Source organism: Pelobates fuscus, chromosome 6, assembly GCF_036172605.1.
Source record: "Pelobates fuscus isolate aPelFus1 chromosome 6, aPelFus1.pri, whole genome shotgun sequence".
NCBI lineage: Eukaryota > Metazoa > Chordata > Amphibia > Anura > Pelobatidae > Pelobates > Pelobates fuscus.
Window position 1 is genome coordinate 96061732 of NC_086322.1, and position 17228 is coordinate 96078959.

Sequence of the window (17228 nt, forward strand, 5' to 3'; positions counted from 1 at the left end):
CAAGTAGAAACTGGTGGCGGGAAGGGGTTGTTTAGGTGCCCTATTAATTATAGGTGTATGCTCATTTTAGAATATTTTTTTACTGGTTTTAAATATTTTATCCATGATTAAAGAGTTATATTTATTTTGTTTATGTATTCCATTTATGTATAGACACCTTCTACATACTTTTATGTAAATACATACATTTACATCCAGACACATCACTATTCTAACACATATTTTAAACAGAAACATAAAAAATAATTGAAAAACATCAAACATAACAAACATCTGTAGGCCGACTCTTCCTCATGTAATATGTATTTTCGAACAAATAACATTTCACACACATTTTATATTATTATATGGAGATAAAAACCTATTCATTTATACATCACACTGGCAAAACACACAAATTCATAAGAAAATGGCGTTTGCAAGTATTTGTCCTAGAGAGTAACTTTTGAGTCTGGCTAGTAGGACAATTATGAGCAATGGTAGGGAGCATCTTTGGCACTTTCAATGGGATTTGCTAATCGAAGAACACTTATGTGCCACAGGTTTGTCTTTTGAGGTAATTCAATGAAGCATAAAGCAGTGAAACAGTAATTTTAATAACAAATCTAGCAATAAAGCAGATTTAGCAGCCAGAGGGGTCTTGCAAGCAGGCTATGTAGTGTATATCCCTGGCACACACAGATAGATGGTGTATGTCCCCTGTCTCTCCCGGACACAGATAGATAGTGTGTGTCTTGTCTCATTGGTTCAAACAGCTGGTGTGACCCCTCTCACACCCTGGTGGAGAGTTGGCATATGCCTTGTCTCTCTGTGGCACAGATAGTTGATGTTTGCCCTGTCACACTGGCACAGATAGGCAGTGTGAACCATCAGCCTGGCCCAGTGAGCTGGCATGTATGCCATTCTTTCCCTGGCATGGATAGATGGTGTGTGCTGTGTCTCACCCTGGCACAGATAGATGGTGTCTACCTAGTCTCATTGGTACATATAGCTGGTGTGACCCCCTCTCTCCATCTTGTACGAGTGGAATTGTGTATCCTGTCTCCCCATGACACTGCTGGAAGGTGTATGCATTGGCACGGATTGATGGTGAGTGGCTCGCTCTCTTCCTGGCACATGCAGTGTGTGTGTGTCTTATGTAGTGTCATGTTGTCATAGATAGCTGATATTTGTGTCCTGTCAATTCATAAGATAGTGAGCTGGTGTGCACCCTATCTCCACCTGACATGCTATTTGTATGCCCCTTTCTCCCTGGCACAGATAGTGAATATGTGTTTCCTGACTAATATGTATGTGCCTTACACAGTGAGGTAGTGTGTGCTCTATCTTTCTCCCACTCATAGTGAGCTGGTGAGTGTGCCATGTCTCTCTCAGCCACAATAAGTTGGTATGTGTGCCCTTTCTCTTTTTGGCTAAGTGAGTTGGTGTGGGTGCCATGTATCTCCCTGGCTAAGTGAGCTGATGCGAGTTTCTCTCCCTGTCACAGTGGGCCAGTGTGTGTGACTAGTCTCTTCTGGTACATGAGCTAGTATGTGTGGCATTTCACTTTCTGGCACAGGAAGCTGGTGTTTGTACCCTTTTCCTTCCTGGCACATATAACTAATATGTACACCTGGAGTGTGCCCTGTCTCTCCCTTGCATGGTGAGCTGACCTGTCTCTCTTGGTACAGTGAGTTGTCATGTGCCCTGTCTCTCCATGGCACAGTGAGCTGCAAGGTGCCCTATCTCTCCCTGGCACAGTGAGCTGCAGTGTGCCCTGTCTTTCTTGGCTCAGTGAGTTGCAGTGTACACTGTCTTCCCCTGGCACAGTGAGCTGCCCTGTCTCTCATATCTCTCCCTGGCACTGTGAGCTCTCTTGGCTCAGTGAGTTGCAGTGTGTCCTGTGTCTCCCTGACATGATGAGCTCTCTTGTCTCACTGAGTTTTAATGTGTCCTGACTCTCCCTGGCATTGTGAGCTCCCTTGGCTCAGTGAGTTGCAGCGTGCCCTTTCTTTCATTAGCATGGTGAGCTGCCCTGTTTCTCTTGTCTCTTCCCGGCATTGTGAGCTCCCTTAGCTCAGTGAGTTGCAGTGTGCCCTGCCTCTCTTGGCTCAGTGAGCTGCAGTATGCCCTGTCTCGCCCTGGCATGGTGAGGTCTCTTGGCTCAGTGAGTTGCAGTGTGCCCTATCTATCTTGGCTCATTGAGTTGCAGTGTGCCCTGTTTCTTGGCTCAGAGAGTTGCAGTGTGCCCTGCCTTTCTTGGCTCAGAGGGTTGCAGTATGCCCTGTCTCTCCCTGGCATGGTGAGATTTCTTGGCACAGTGAGTTGCAGTGTGCCCTGTCTCTCCCTAGCAAGGTGAGATCTCTTGGCACAGTGAGTTGCAGTGTGCCCTGTCTCTTGGCACAGTGAGTTGCGATGTGCCCTGTCTCTCTTGGCTTAGTGAGTTGCGGTGTGCCCTGTCTCTCCCTGGCATGGTGAGATCTCTTGGCTCAGTAAGTTGCAGTGTGCCCTGTCTCTCTTGGCTCAGTGAGTTGCAGTGTGCCCTGTCTCTTGGCTCAGTGAGTTGTGGTGTGCCCTGTCTGTCTTGGCTCAGTGAGTTGCAGTGTGCCCTGTCTCTCCCTGGCATGGTGAGATCTATTGGCACAGTGAGTTGCAGTGTGCCCTGTCTCTCCCTGGCATGGTGAAATCTATTGGCACAGTGAGTTGCTGTGTGCCCTGTCTCTTTGCTCACGGAGTTGCAGTGTGCCCTGTGTCTCCCTGGCATGGTGAGATCTCTTGGCTCAGTGAGTTGCTGTGTGCCCTGTCTCTCTTGGCTCAGTGAGTTGCTGTGTGCCCTGTCTCTTTTGGCTCAGTGAGTTGCAGTGTGCCCTGTCTCTCTTGGCTCAGCGAGTTGGCATGCTGTCTCTGTCTTTTGGCTCAGTGAGTTGGCATGCTGTCTCTGTCTCCCAGGTTACAGAGTGCTGAGCAGGGCCGCTCGCTTTTCTCTCGCGATCATTGAATCTCTCTCCCCTCCTCTCTCGCTGCTGTCACTCCATCCCCGCTCCCATGGCTGCTCTCCGCCGGCTCCTGTGGGCTCTCCGTGACTCCCACCTCCCGTGGTCGGGGGTCTATGCCCGGTCAGTGTCCCTGCAGACCCCCGGGTCCCAGTCCAATGCTAGGCCTTCCTTTCTGCTCCTGGTGTCCGGGGCTGCCGGAGCTGGGCTGGCGCTGGCTTGCTATGTCACCTATCGTGAGAGCCGCTTTCAGCACTGGGGAGAGCGACCATGTCGTGACATGGAGCCCCCAAACACCGGCACCCGGGGCCCTCGGGGAGGGACACAGCCACGGCGAGGGGCCAGCATCTTACTGCCTGTCAGTGCTGCCAAGGACACGGTAAGAGGAGAATATACTGCTACAGACTGCACATAAATATATATAGACTGTATCTTAATAATTATAATAACATTACATGGGGCTACATACTGTATGCTGTATCAGAATTATAATAGGCCATGGGGCCTGCACGGGGCCACATACTGCTTATATTTATGCACACTGTATCAAAATAATAATTATAATACTGCGTGGGGGCTGTATACAGCACATATATACTGTATTATTTGGATCACTGCACATACATGTATGCACTGTGTAGTGGGACGTCTGGAATGAAATGGAATCTAAACACAATAAAGGTTCTACTGCGCAATGAACACTGCAAATTATTTTAAATGTTCCTTAAACGACCCTGGGGTCAGAGATTTAGGGAATAAAAAGGAAAACCTGTTTATGGTTTTAGTGCTTGTGTGCTTTCTATGGGTGACAGTCTGACAGATGTTACCAGTGACAGTCTCACCTGTCAGGCTGTCACCAGCCCTTCCTGCAAACTACCATCAGGCACTCTGCCACCTATTTTCGTGTACGTTTCATACAGTGACAAGTTATTCCATAATAGCCGTTAATTATAATTCTGTTACCTGACACACATCACCTTCCAATGCTTGTGATGTAATGCCATATACATATCACGTGTTTCAGGTATCTGTTGTCTGTCTTACATAACATGTTACTGATAATGCTCTCAACAGACATCCAGTAGGTGTTATAATCCATTCTACATGTAATAATAATAATAATCATAATAATCATAATAATATCCAAATACCCAGCTCAATGGTAATTATTTTATTGACCTTGGAAGGATGAATATGAACATATAGGTACAGCCAGTGGTCAGCCAGCTCCTAAATTGACAGAGTACATAGTATTCATGGACCTATACCACTATAATCACAATGTTGAGTTGTAGTGGTTATGGTGCTTAGAGTACTCCTTTAAGACATATTTATGAATCAGTGTACCCATGTCTGTAACTGCTTTAATTAATTCAATTTGATAAGCAGTGTCTTCTGATTTCAATACAGAAATGTAATTGTGACTAGGATTGATGACTGCAAGATCTCCTAGTAACAAACCTTATTATAATGAATTAAAGGCCCACAGGTAAACAGATTAACATGTCCTTAAACCTAAAGCTTTAATTTCTGAAGTCTCAGACAGGACCTGTGTCTTTGAGAATATGTACAATTTTTAGTAGAAAAGTGTTCTATTTGAAATTAAAAGAGATTTTCAGGATGTGCTTTTTCTGTACTAAGCACTACTGAATGGTTACTGAAGCAGTTTCTTTTTTAAAGGGACACTATAGTCACCTGAACAACTTTAGCTTAATGAAGCAGTTTTGGTGTATAGAACATGCCCCCTGCAGCCTCACTGCTCAATCCTCTGCCATTTAGGAGTTAAATCCCTTTGTTTATCAACCCTAGTCACACCTCCCTGCATGTGACTTGCACAGCCTTCCATAAACACTTCCTGTAAAGAGAGCCCTATTTAGGCTTTCCTTATGGCAAGTTCTGTTTAATTAAGATTTTCTTATCCCCTGCTATGTTAATAGCTTGCTAGACACTGCAAGAGCCTCCTGCATGTGATTAAAGTTCAATTTAGAGATTGAGATCCAATTATTTAAGGTAAATTACATCTGATTGAAAGTGAAACCAGTTTTTTTTTCATGCAGGCTCTGTCAATCATAGCCAGGGGAGGTGTGGCTAGGGCTGCATAAACAGAAACAAAGTGATTTAACTCCTAAATGACAGTGAATTGATCAGTGAAATTGCAGGGCAATGATCTATACACTAAAACTGCTTTATTTAGCTAAAGTAATTTAGGTGACTATAGTGTTCCTTTAAAAGAACACTATAAAGTTAGGAATACATATCTGTATTCCTAACACAAGAGCCCTGATGCCCCTTATCAATTAAGCCCCCCCTAGGTAAAATAAAAAAAATAAAAGATGAATAACTCACATTTTCTTCAGCGCCATTACCTCATCCTCTGGCTGCGACGCCTTCTGGATGACAGGCCAATCCAATACTCCACATAAAGGAGCATTGAGGAACGTAGGCACGTAAGTGGCACTTGTCATGATGCACTTAAAATTCCTCCAGGGCCGCCACCAGAAATTTTGGGGCCCCTAACTGAGCTCAGGGTCTGGGCCCCTGGGGGCCCACCTCCAAAACCGCCCACATAGACCGCTTCCAAATCGCGCCCACAGACACAAACACATACATTCATACAGACACTGACATCCATACATACACACATTCATAATGACATACAGACATACATTCATACTGGCATACATACATTCATACACTGACATTCATACACACATAATGACATGCATACAGATAGACATACATGCATACAGACATACATTCATACAGACATACACACATTCATAATGACATGCAGACACACATAATGACATGCATACATACACACAGACAGACATACACACATACAGACAGACACACAGACAGACAGACACACAGACAGACATACACACAGACAGACATACACACAGACAGACACACAAACAGACATACACACATCACAGACAGACGTACAGACATACACACATACATACACACAGACAGACATACATACAGACATACAGACAGACAGACATGCATACATGCAGACAGACATACACACAGACAGACATACAGACATACACACACACACAGACAGACATACACACATACATACACACCTACAGACATACACACAGACAGACATACAGACATACACACACACAGACAGACATACACACATACATACACACAGACAGACATACACACAGACAGACATACAGACAGGCATACACACAGACAGACATACATACACACAAACAGACAGACAGACATACAGACACACAGACAGACATACATTCACACACACACAGCTCATTTTCCAGCCACCCTCCTGTTTCTTACCTTGTCTTTGCAGGAGGGTGGCTGGGGCTGATGGGACTGGCAGTCGGTTGGCTCTCCCTCTTCATTGTCGGGCGCGCGCTCCTCCCGCGCGGAGTGAGCTGGGAGGAAGTGACCACTTCCTCCCAGCAACACTTGCACTGCGGCGGCATTTTTTTTTAAAAAAGGGGCCCGGTCGCGCTATACTACGGCCGCAGCGCAGACCGGGCCCCTGAAGATATGGGGCCCATCTGGTGACCCTAAGTGCGTGGGCCACACGATGGGCCCCATCAGCGTGCGGGCGCCGGTGCAAATGCACCGGCGGCATTTCTGACGCTACATGTGGGGCCTGGGTGGCCGGGCCCCCCGGTGCCGCCGGGCCCATGACAACCGTTATGGTTGTCACCCCCTGATGGCGGCCCTGAATTCCTCCATAGACAATCATTGTATTCAGTGATTCTCTATGGCCGACTTTGACGGTATAGGGCATGTGCATGTAACATCATGGTATATTATGGTAGTGAGATTCCAGAGGGCTTGGTGGTGTGATTGAAGCAGTGCTTCCAAGCCTTCTAATTACTTTAATAATGGGTATTGCAGGGGAGGACAGGGGGCAGGACTATTACAACTGCAATAAGAAGAAGTTGTTAAAGTGCCTACAGTATCCCTTTAATTGTTCACCAATAAAATGTGGTATAACAAAGTAAAATAATGTAGACAATTTTGATAAAGCAACTCTGTCATGAAAAATTTTGTTTCTTTCAGTTTTCCTTTGCTTGTGCACTTTGAATCTTAATGATTATACCACCTTCTTTCCCACTTGCCTTTATAGTTATTATTTTTTCTACCTTGCACCGGGCCTGAATACCTGGGCTCCTCCATTTTGTTCTTTTCAGCCCATGTCTGCAAGGATTCTTTTGACTGATGGATTGTGGGTAAATTGACTTAGCAACTGAAATGTAACTTTGATTAAGTTACACCTATTGCCAATATTCCCCAAAGATCACATTCCCAATTAGAAAAAATGAGTTCCTATATGTTCTTATGTATAATCATAAATTATAAAAGTAAGGTGAATAAAAAAAAAAAAAAAAAAAAAAAAAACTGAGACATATAAGACAAAAATAATAACATAAAACCAAAACCTACAAAGTGACAGATCTACTTTAAAGTGTACCATGGTATATACAATTATTCACAAAAATGATAATCTATACATTATGTTGTCAAATATATTGCTTTTATTAAAAAAGAAAAAAAAAAGTCCATTAGAAATGTGACTACATACAATTGGCTTTTTTTCCACTATTCACAAATCTCTTTGTGAATGGTCCTACTCAAAATGTGCAAATGGTATATGAGTTAAACGGATGGAGTCGCTAAGAGGCTAGGGTGTTGCTAAGTGTGACATCATAAATCCCTACCATTTACATTATGACATGCGGAGAGCATGTGGGAACAATCACAGAAATCCCACAACGTCCTTGAAATCAGTGTCTCATCTCAAACTGCAGCCACCACCATACACCTCTTCATCATATTCATTATAATCTGGCATTTTGGTCTGCCCCAGATCCTGCAGTTTTCAGAGCAGGGGACCCAAACTAATATTATCTGGGGGGCTACTGGCTAAGTCAATACCTAGCAGCAGCATACCTTTATGTCCACTCCTACCAGACTCAGTCTTTCCAAAACTGCTGAGATTGTGATTGCTGCCTTTGGGAAAAGAAGATCCCAAATTCAGCAGAGTAGTAATGCGGTCTCAGCTTTGCTGTGGGTCACATCAAACTGGTTTGTGGGCCAGAAAATACCTACAGGAGAACTTTGTGATTATGGGCGCTTTAACGGCAATCATTTATCAGCATACCTGTCTATGCCGACTGACTGACCGAGAGAGAGATCTTGAGTACCTTCTTAAAGGCACTTCTCATCCTCTCCATCACAGTACTACTGTTCTCCCGGCTGGATTAACATAGGGGCTGATGGAGCTGAAGCTCCAGGCACATGCCTATGGAATAGCTCTTGCTTTGAGCATAGGAAATTAAGTAAGGTAAAAAACTTCTGTGGACTGTCTGACAATTAAACTAGTTAAGATAAAGTTGACTTTGCACATTGTGAAAATGCTCTTGCTGCTTCGGTCTCTTCTGCACTAACTACATCCACCTTGCCTTTGTCCCAGACTTCATACCAGAAGTTATTGTCTGATAGCAAGGAGGTAATAAGTGAACAGTCCCCAGAAAGTATAGAGTAAGTGCATCATAAGATGCATTTGCGCTTATCTCAGGGCACTGTCTGCATAGTACACCCTTAGTTGGCTAGCCTGCATGATTGGCGGGCAGCCTGATCATTCCAGGCTGACCTTCCAATTCCTTTGGCAGACCCACCCCCTTTTGAATGTGTCTCCCCCTTTGGGCAGTGTCAGTTACATGATTCGCTACAGTGGCCGATCCTTATACCCTGCCCACAGACATCTTGCTGCACCAGACACTGCTATTAATGGGTACGGATTTACTTGAGAGATGAAAGTGAGAGATTAGCATAGGGTATGTGTTTTCTGATAGCTATATCCCGTAAGTTTCACTGCAGCACCACCTCCATCAGATACATGACGCTTGGGAGGTATGACTGTTTTAGATTTTTTTTGTCAATAAGATTTTGTAATTAGGTTCATCATAATTGTCAGCACAAGGCCCAACAAGCTCTTAATCTGGCCATGATTCCTCAAACAAGTGAATCTCGCACTTCCTGGAGAAAAATATTTCCACTATAAAGATTCAGATATGTGTCTCTTAGACTACAGTTGTCCTGGTTTGACACTTATGCGGCTAATTATAAAGGCTAATGCCATTAACGAAAAATATGTGTGAATCAAATAATATTATTTATTAAACGGAACACTTAAATTTCAGATTTAGTTTCTCATATTTATATTGATAATATATAGTTATACTTATATTATATATATTACTTATATTATGATAAATACACCTGTGTATTATTATAGTGTAAATAGAGGCAGCATTTTCCACATTGCTTGGGGATCTCTTTCTGCACGCTCTAAATAGTTCAGATGGACAGTTATATTACCCTGTCAAATGTCACAGAGTCAGCAATACAAAACTAAAGCACGCTTTACTAATAGCAATAAATCCTGCTTACAAAATAACCCACCAACCAATGCGAGAGAAATTGAAAGTCAGCTGGAGATTTAAATGGGCATGTTTTCTTCCCAGGCAGAATCTGTAAACATGGTATATAAAACACACATTGTGCTGTTCATAACAAAACAAAATTACTGCCTACAAATAGTCTCTGCAACTTAACAGTAATATGAAAGACTAATAATGTTACAGAACAATATAAAAATAGAAATTTGCTTATGGAACTAAATGTTTTTCTGTGCCTGTGTTCTCAACTCCAATTTGTCAATTAACCAAATACATTGCCCTATCAATTACAAACAATACAACCCAGCATCAGTGAAGTCCAAACTTGTCTCCCTATGCATTACTGCAGACAATTGCATTAAAGGACCAGCAAACATTTAAATTTTCTTCAAATTTCAGGTTTGGATATTTAACACATACTGTAGGAATCTGCTCCGCTGGTAGGTAGTCCAGCATTATATATGTAAAATAGGGGGATAATATGTTCTGTTTCATAAACATAAAATGCCAAGTGAGATATCAGTATTAAACATGAATCCTTGAAAACGAAAGAAATATCAATATATCCTTACTGGTAAAATATTTTTAAAATAAATATATATGTGTTCCAAGGTTCAGCAAGCAGGGCCTTTAAATCAGCACAGGGCATTGATCTATTCTTTGCTTTTGCTTCGTTTGAGAATGCGTTGGATATGTACATGTAGCGTATTTAGCGTATTGCATTTTTTCTGAAACTGATTTTCCTAATAGGAGTATGTTTAGAAATAACTGCATTGTTTGAATGCCAAAGCAGCTTACGGAGCAGATGGCATCACTCAGATACTGAATCTTTGTTGCTGGGTTTCTGAAGCTAGAACTGCAATAAGAATTTCAGGGGTAGCCCCAACATAATTCATTGGACCATGCTTCAATTTATTAGCCCAACAAAACATTGACTAAAAGTTCAAATGTTTGTATTACAGATGCCCTTTGTAATCAGATAGTCATCCTTCTCAGGTTTTACTCCTGTAAGGTGACCTGTCAAAGGAGTCCCAAATAGATCATATAGCACCGTATAAATAATTCTTGGGTTTCTTCTACACTATAGCTACAGTTTAAATTATGTTCCACTTAGCCAAAAAGGGAAACTGTTGTAGTTATTAATAAGTCAAAAGCTAAACATCTAGAAAATTCAGGGTGACATCTTCCATAAGGTGCAGAATTAAACATGTATGTGGTGTGCATATTTGACCATTTGACCATGCTACCCATGTGGTGTGAACAGTACCTCCAGGACACCGGTATACCGTTGATCAATTTTTTTTTTTTACTCATTTGTCTGTACATTTACACATAAGCCTAAATCTAGACACATCAACTGGTTTGTAGATGTACTTCCCTATTTCCAAAACTATTAAGGTGTGTCATGTAAATATTCAGAATATTTGGCTTTTAGGAGAAGAATCATTTATATAGTTGATATTTAGGATATTTCTTTTTTACAATATGGTTTTAAAAATAAAAACTTTTCTAATGAGTGGAAAAAATCTTTTCTCAAGCAACGTTTTGTAATTACAGTGTGTTGTCAACTTTTCAGTTAATTAAAAGCCAGACTTGGCCAATCAAGAATATCCCACCATGTTTATCAAGAACTATTTAGTGTGGTTTTATAGTTTGGGACATTATCCTGACGAAATATGATTCCCATGTCTTTCTTCTTAGTTGCCTTAAACAGGTTTTCTTTGAACACGTACTTGTTCTGGACACCAAGTGTTGACAAATATTAATAGAGTTTAAGAGCACATTTAAAGGAACACTATAGCGACTATAGTGCTAGGAATACAAATGTGTATTCCTAACGCTAGAGTGCCATAGTCACCTTTTAGGTTACCAGGCCCCTACTGCCAGGGTTAAAAAGGGACTGTTTAATTACCTTTACTCTCTTGCAGCGCTGGTCTCTGGTGTACTGTTCCGCGTCTTTGCCTGAGATCATCGAGATCCCATGCGGAAGCATTAAGAGACTAGTGCGCTGCGCCAATCAGGTGGTCTCTCTAAGACCATCCGATAGAAATAGTGTTAGAGAGTTTAACTTCTTTATTTTGTCAGAAGTGCCTTTAGTAGGATGACAGCCACTAGAGGCAAGTTAAAGGCAGGTTGAAGGGATACTGTAGGCATCAAAACAACTTTAGCTTAATTAAGCCATTTTGGTGTATAGATCATGTCCCTGTAGCCTTATTTTTCACATCTGTCCCATATTAAAATTGTAGTGTGGCAACCTTATACATCTAGGACAAATTCATTCGGTTTCATCTTCAATTATTGCATTCCTCTGAGATATACTGAAAATATTGCTGCACTGTTGTGTAAATATTCATGTCTGCATATAGATTACATACTGAGCCTGTCTTCAAAATGCATATTTACATCAGTAGGTTACATGGTTGAGTGATCTATTTGCATGATGACAGCCATGATATGCTGCCTGAGGCAAGAGTTGTAGATTTCTATATACTATTAATGACTATCTACCATTCTTGTGTATTTTATCAGTTTACGCTATAGTAGCAGTTTTGCATGTCCAGCCGTTAACATTTATTGGCACTGTATCAGCCATATCACTGCAGTTAAATTTGAGCTATATCACATAGCTCATCAGAACTGCGCTCTCCAATCTTCGTGCTCTTCTGAAAGATAGGCAGGGTAATTACAAAAGTGAGACTTTAAAGTGAATTTCAAACTCAAAGTAAAAGTAGCCGAAATGGAAAAGTTCTCTAAGATAGCATTGCTCTCAGCTCAGTCTCTCTGACTTTAATCTAGAATTCACTTTGAATTCTCACTTTACAGGGTTATTCACTCAAGTAAATATTCAAAGTGAATTTCGATTTTGAATTCCGAGTCGCCAAACGGGAAACATAGCTGAGTTAGAGATTGTTTCCAATTCTGACCTCAAATTTGAAATTCACTTTAAATTCTCATTCTAGTAAAAATGTTAGTGAATAACCCTGATAGAATTCTTGGAATTCTAATTCAATCACAGCTCGGATTACGAGAGCAATATTTCCATGGAGCCTGTGTGTCCAACTTTATTAATGTGACAGGCCCTATATCACTTTACTTACTACATTCTCTTGTCAAAGGAAGTCACAGGCCTGTATAGCAGGATAACATGTACTTTTTAGCAAGTCTTGGGAACCTACAAGACATAGTTAATATAACATTTCCCTCTGATACGTAAGGTTTCTGGGCTAGGTAATATAAATTCTGTGCATATTTAGCATCTGTTGTCAGCACTGGCAACATGCCCTCCTCCTCCCGTGATGCTCATGTGTTCCCCTCAGCCCACCTTTTCCCTAAAATCTATCCCCTGGCAGCTAGGGGGCGTGACATAAGTGGAAGATTATTAGATTAATGGGCTCAGCTGTGAACTTTTGCCTTTGCGCTGGAATTGAGGTAAGTTTATTCTTTAATTTATTTTATTAAAACTTTGACATGAGCTTGGGGGACCTGGAATGGAAGGGCCCTGCTGACCAAACCCAGTGTATAGAAGGTTTTGGTTGAAGTAACCCAGTCTAAAGTGTGTCAATAAGCTGGGGAAATTGTTGTTTTTTGAGAGTTGTTGTAGTTTTTTTACTTGGTAAATTGTATTGTATTATACTGAGTAGATTTACACTTAGCTAAATTGATTAGTTGTACAAATAAATGCAAATCAGTGTTAGTAACCTGAATTTAGCACTTAAAAGGGATTTGTACACCTTACTAGACACAGTGTCCTATGACTCCACTTTAAAAGTATTCTAACCTTTAAAGTAACTTATGCAAACAGTCTACAATGCAAAACAAGTTTAGGTTTGTACATTTTTAAAATCAACACCTTTTTTAACAGACAATGAAACTAGAGAGGTTTCCCCCACCGCTAGTTGAAAGGCCATCCCAATTGTGTGCATCAGGTGTAATGTGCAGATAAAGTTAGTTAAAAGGATTCTCTAGGCACCATAACACCATTGGAATGAATTTGTTATGGTGCCAGGAGGTTACATATATATGTGTGGCTTACCTTTGGGGGTTAAACCGTTCATGATGGTTTAACCCCAAACTTTTGAATTCAGCATCATTTAGCTCTGCCCCTGCCCTTGCGGTGCTCTCTGATTGTTGAAACAGGAAGCCTCGGACAGGTGCACCACTGATTGGCTGAGAGCAACAGCTGAAACTCTGAGACATCAGGAGCTCCCTATTCACAAAACGGCTTGAGAAACATATATATTTTTCTCAAGTTGTTTTTATGAATGAGGAACTACTGATTGGCATAGTCTTCAGGGTTAAACCGTTCCTGCCAATTAAATTGGTTCTAGAGTGTTCCTTTAACCCCTTAAGGACCAAACTTCTGGAATAAAAGGGAATCATGACATGTCACACATGTCATGTGTCCTTAAGGGGTTAAAGGGACACTATAGTCACCTCACAAGAACAACTACAGCTTAATGTAGTTGTTTTGGTGAGTATACTAGCTCCCTTCAGGCATTTTCATGCCCAAAACTATTAAGGTGTGTCATGTAAATATTCAGAAAATCTGGCTTTTAGGAGAAGAAACGAAGAAACATTTATATAGTTGATATTTAGGATATTTCTTTTTTACAATATGATTTTAAAAATAAAAACTTTTCTAATGAGTGGAAAAAATATTTTCTCAAGCAACGTTTTGTAATTACAGTGTGTTGTCAACTTTTCAATTAATTAAAAACCAGACTTGTTTATCAAGAACTATTTAGTGTGGTTTTATAGTTTGGGACATTATCCTGAGGAAATATGATTCCCATGTCTTTCTTCTTAGTTGCCTTAAACAGGTTTTCTTTGAACACGTACTTGTTCTGGACACCAAGTGTTGACAAATATTAATAGAGTTTAAGAGCATGAAAGACACATTTAAAGGAACATTATAGCGACTATAGTGCTGGGAATGTGTATTCCTAACGCTAGAGTGCCATAGTCACCAGTTAGGGCCCTACTGCCAGGGTTAAAAAGGGACTGTTTAATTACCTTTACTCTCTTGCAGCGCTGGTCTCTGGTGTACTGTTCCGCGTCTTTGCCTGAGATCATTGAGATCCCCTGAGGAAGCATTAAGAGACTAGTGCTCTGCGCCAATCAGGTGCCCCTAGGGACACCTCCAAGTGGCCACTCCTTAGATGGCCACTGGAGGTGCTTCCTGGCTCAGGGCTGCACAGTAAGCCCTGAGCCAGGGCTGCTCAGCGTTCCCATGCTCTGCATGGAGAAGCGGAATTTTCCTCATAGAGATGCATTGATTCAATGCATCGCTACGAGGAGGTCCTGATTGGCCAAAACGGCAATTGTCCCCGCCCCTGTGCCGATTTTAGCCAATCCAATGCTTTCCCTATGGAAAAGCATTGGATTGGCAAAAAATAATCAATTTTGATGATGTCACAAAGGGGGCGGAGCCAGCGCCAGTGGACCCGCGTGGCGCTGGAAATAAGGTGAGTTTTAAACTTTTATAGTGGGGCTAAGTGGAGGGCAAGCCACCTAAATGGTGGGTTTAGTACTATAGGGTCAGTGATACATGTTTGTGTTCCTGACCCTATAGTGTTCCTTTAAGCTTAGGGTTTTTATTATTTGTGTTTAGTTTTTTTATTTATTTATTTTTAAGTAATATTATTTAATTTTTTTAAAAAAATAATAATAATTATAGTAATTATCTTCCAAGAACCCACTCAACTTTTTTCTGCAAAAATACTGCCCCCCCAAATCACATTACCATACACACATATACATACATATACGTAGCATACATACACAGATACCCACAGCCACACACAAATACACAAGAATATACACACTGCCACACACATGCATACTGATTCACACTCATACATAGATATGCACAACCTCACACATTTTTAAATTGTAAACTTGCTTGAGCAGGGCCCTCTTCACCTACTGTTTCCAAAGGTTAGCACATAGCAGTTTGTACTGATCATGTATATATTTGTGTAATGCTATCATATCCCCGCTGAGGCTCCTTTATTCTAAAGAAAACAATTTAAGTTTTTCTAGCATTTCCTTATAACTAATGTTTTCCATCCCCCTTGCTAGTTTTGTAGTTCTCCTCTGCATTTTTTTCTAGTTCTGCCAGGGCCGTCTTTACCGCGGGGCAAACGGGGCAGCTGCCCCGGGCCCAGTTACTCCTGGGGGGCCCGAAGCAGCTGCACCGTGGGCCCCGCTGGCCTCAAGCATTTCTCCCACCGCCGGTGCAGCCGCACACTAAGGAGGCCCACTGGGTGGCCCATGCACTAAGGGCCACCCGGTGGGCTTCTGTCAGCAGGGGCCCGGTTCTGCGCTCTGGCGCTTTAAGAGCGCGACCGGGCCCTCTTGCTTTTCGGCAGCCGGCTGGGAGGAAGTGTCGCCTGTGGCAGTCACTTCCTCCAATAATGAGAGGAGCGCGCGGGAGGGGGAAGAGGTAGAGCGGTGGGGGTCTGGGCCGAGCTAGCCAGATCCCAACTCCCAGCACCTTCAGCCACAAGTGGGAAAGCCACCTTCCAAGGTAGGAAGGGTGGGTTTAATAGTGTAAATTTTGTGTGTGTATCTGTGAATGTGTCAGTATGTCTGTCAGTATATGTGTGTCAGCATGTCTGTTAGTGTATGTGTCACTGTGTGTCCATATGTATGTCAGTGTGTGCATGTCTATCAGTATGGCTCTTTGTGTCAGTATGTTGGTGTGTGTGTTGGTGAATGTGTCAGCATGTCTGTCAGTTTATGTGTCTGTGTAAGTATGTCTATCAGTGTATGTTTGTGTGTCAGTTTGTCTGTCTCTATGTGTCTGTATATCTGTGTGTGTGTATCTAAAGGTTGTCATTGTGTGTATCTGTGTGTGTGTGTCAGTGTGTATATATATATGTGTGTGTATCTGTATGAAGTGTGTGTGTGTATCTGCAAGTGTGTCAGGTGTGTATATATGTGTCTGTGTAACTGCATGTGTGTCAGTGTTTGTATCTTTGTGTATGTCAGGATGTGTGTCAGTGTGCAGCTGTATGTTGTCTTTGTGTGTTTCAGTGTATCTGTACGTTCTCAGTACGTGTGTCCGGTTGTGTATTTGTGTGTCAGGTTGTGTGCATATCTACGTGTGTGTTTGTGTGTGTATTTGTGCATACATCTCAACATTCACACGCTAACACTACACACAAATACACCCCTGCATTCAAGCTTCAGCACAACATACAAATACACGTCTGTGTTAAACACCAACATTATATGTATACACACCCCTGCATTCAAAAACCAACACTACACATAAATGCATGCTTACATTCAAACGCCAACACCACATACAAACATATTCCATATTACATACATTGATACACACAAAAACTGCTTAGGGTTAAATAAAAACCTGCAAACATGGGTAAATGGTAGAGCCCCAGCTGTCAAGGCATTGCTGGAGTTGCACGACAGATGGGGATCTACCTTTTAAACATCCTTGCAATAGGGAGGCCCCAAAAAATATTCTTGCACCTCTTTACTTTAGGTAGCCACTGCGTTAAGGGTGATAACGTGTTTGCACGCCTGGGGAGGGGTACAGGGTCCAGGGGGCCCAAGCAAATGCTTTGCCCAGGGTCCAATCAATATTAAAGAAGGCCCTGAGTTCTGCTATATCCTTCTTTAAAACTGGTGTCCAAAATTGCGTTGCATATTCAAGGTGTATTACCATTGATTTAGAAAGAGGCAAAATTCAATTTGGATCATGTCATTATACATGAAAGCACCTTACTAGCTTTTGCAATGGCACAAGCATGTACATCTGCTACACTAA

At 41.9% G+C, this 17228-nt stretch overlaps 1 protein-coding gene across 6 annotated transcripts in view; it reads left to right on the plus strand.

The window, feature by feature from the left end:
- Positions 1–2861: 2861 nt before the first annotated feature.
- MICU3 (mitochondrial calcium uptake family member 3) overlaps positions 2862–17228 on the plus strand; it is a 184916-nt gene continuing 170549 nt past the window's right edge. For 3 of the 6 annotated variants that reach the window (XM_063458050.1, XM_063458054.1, XM_063458055.1), the window contains exon 1: positions 2863–3351. In XM_063458050.1, the coding sequence (XP_063314120.1) occupies positions 3025–3351 (327 nt within the window). In that variant the 5' untranslated portion in view covers positions 2863–3024. Of the gene's footprint in view, positions 3352–17228 lie in introns of all 6 variants that reach the window. The other 3 variants (XM_063458052.1, XM_063458053.1, XM_063458051.1) reach the window with 2 other exon arrangements.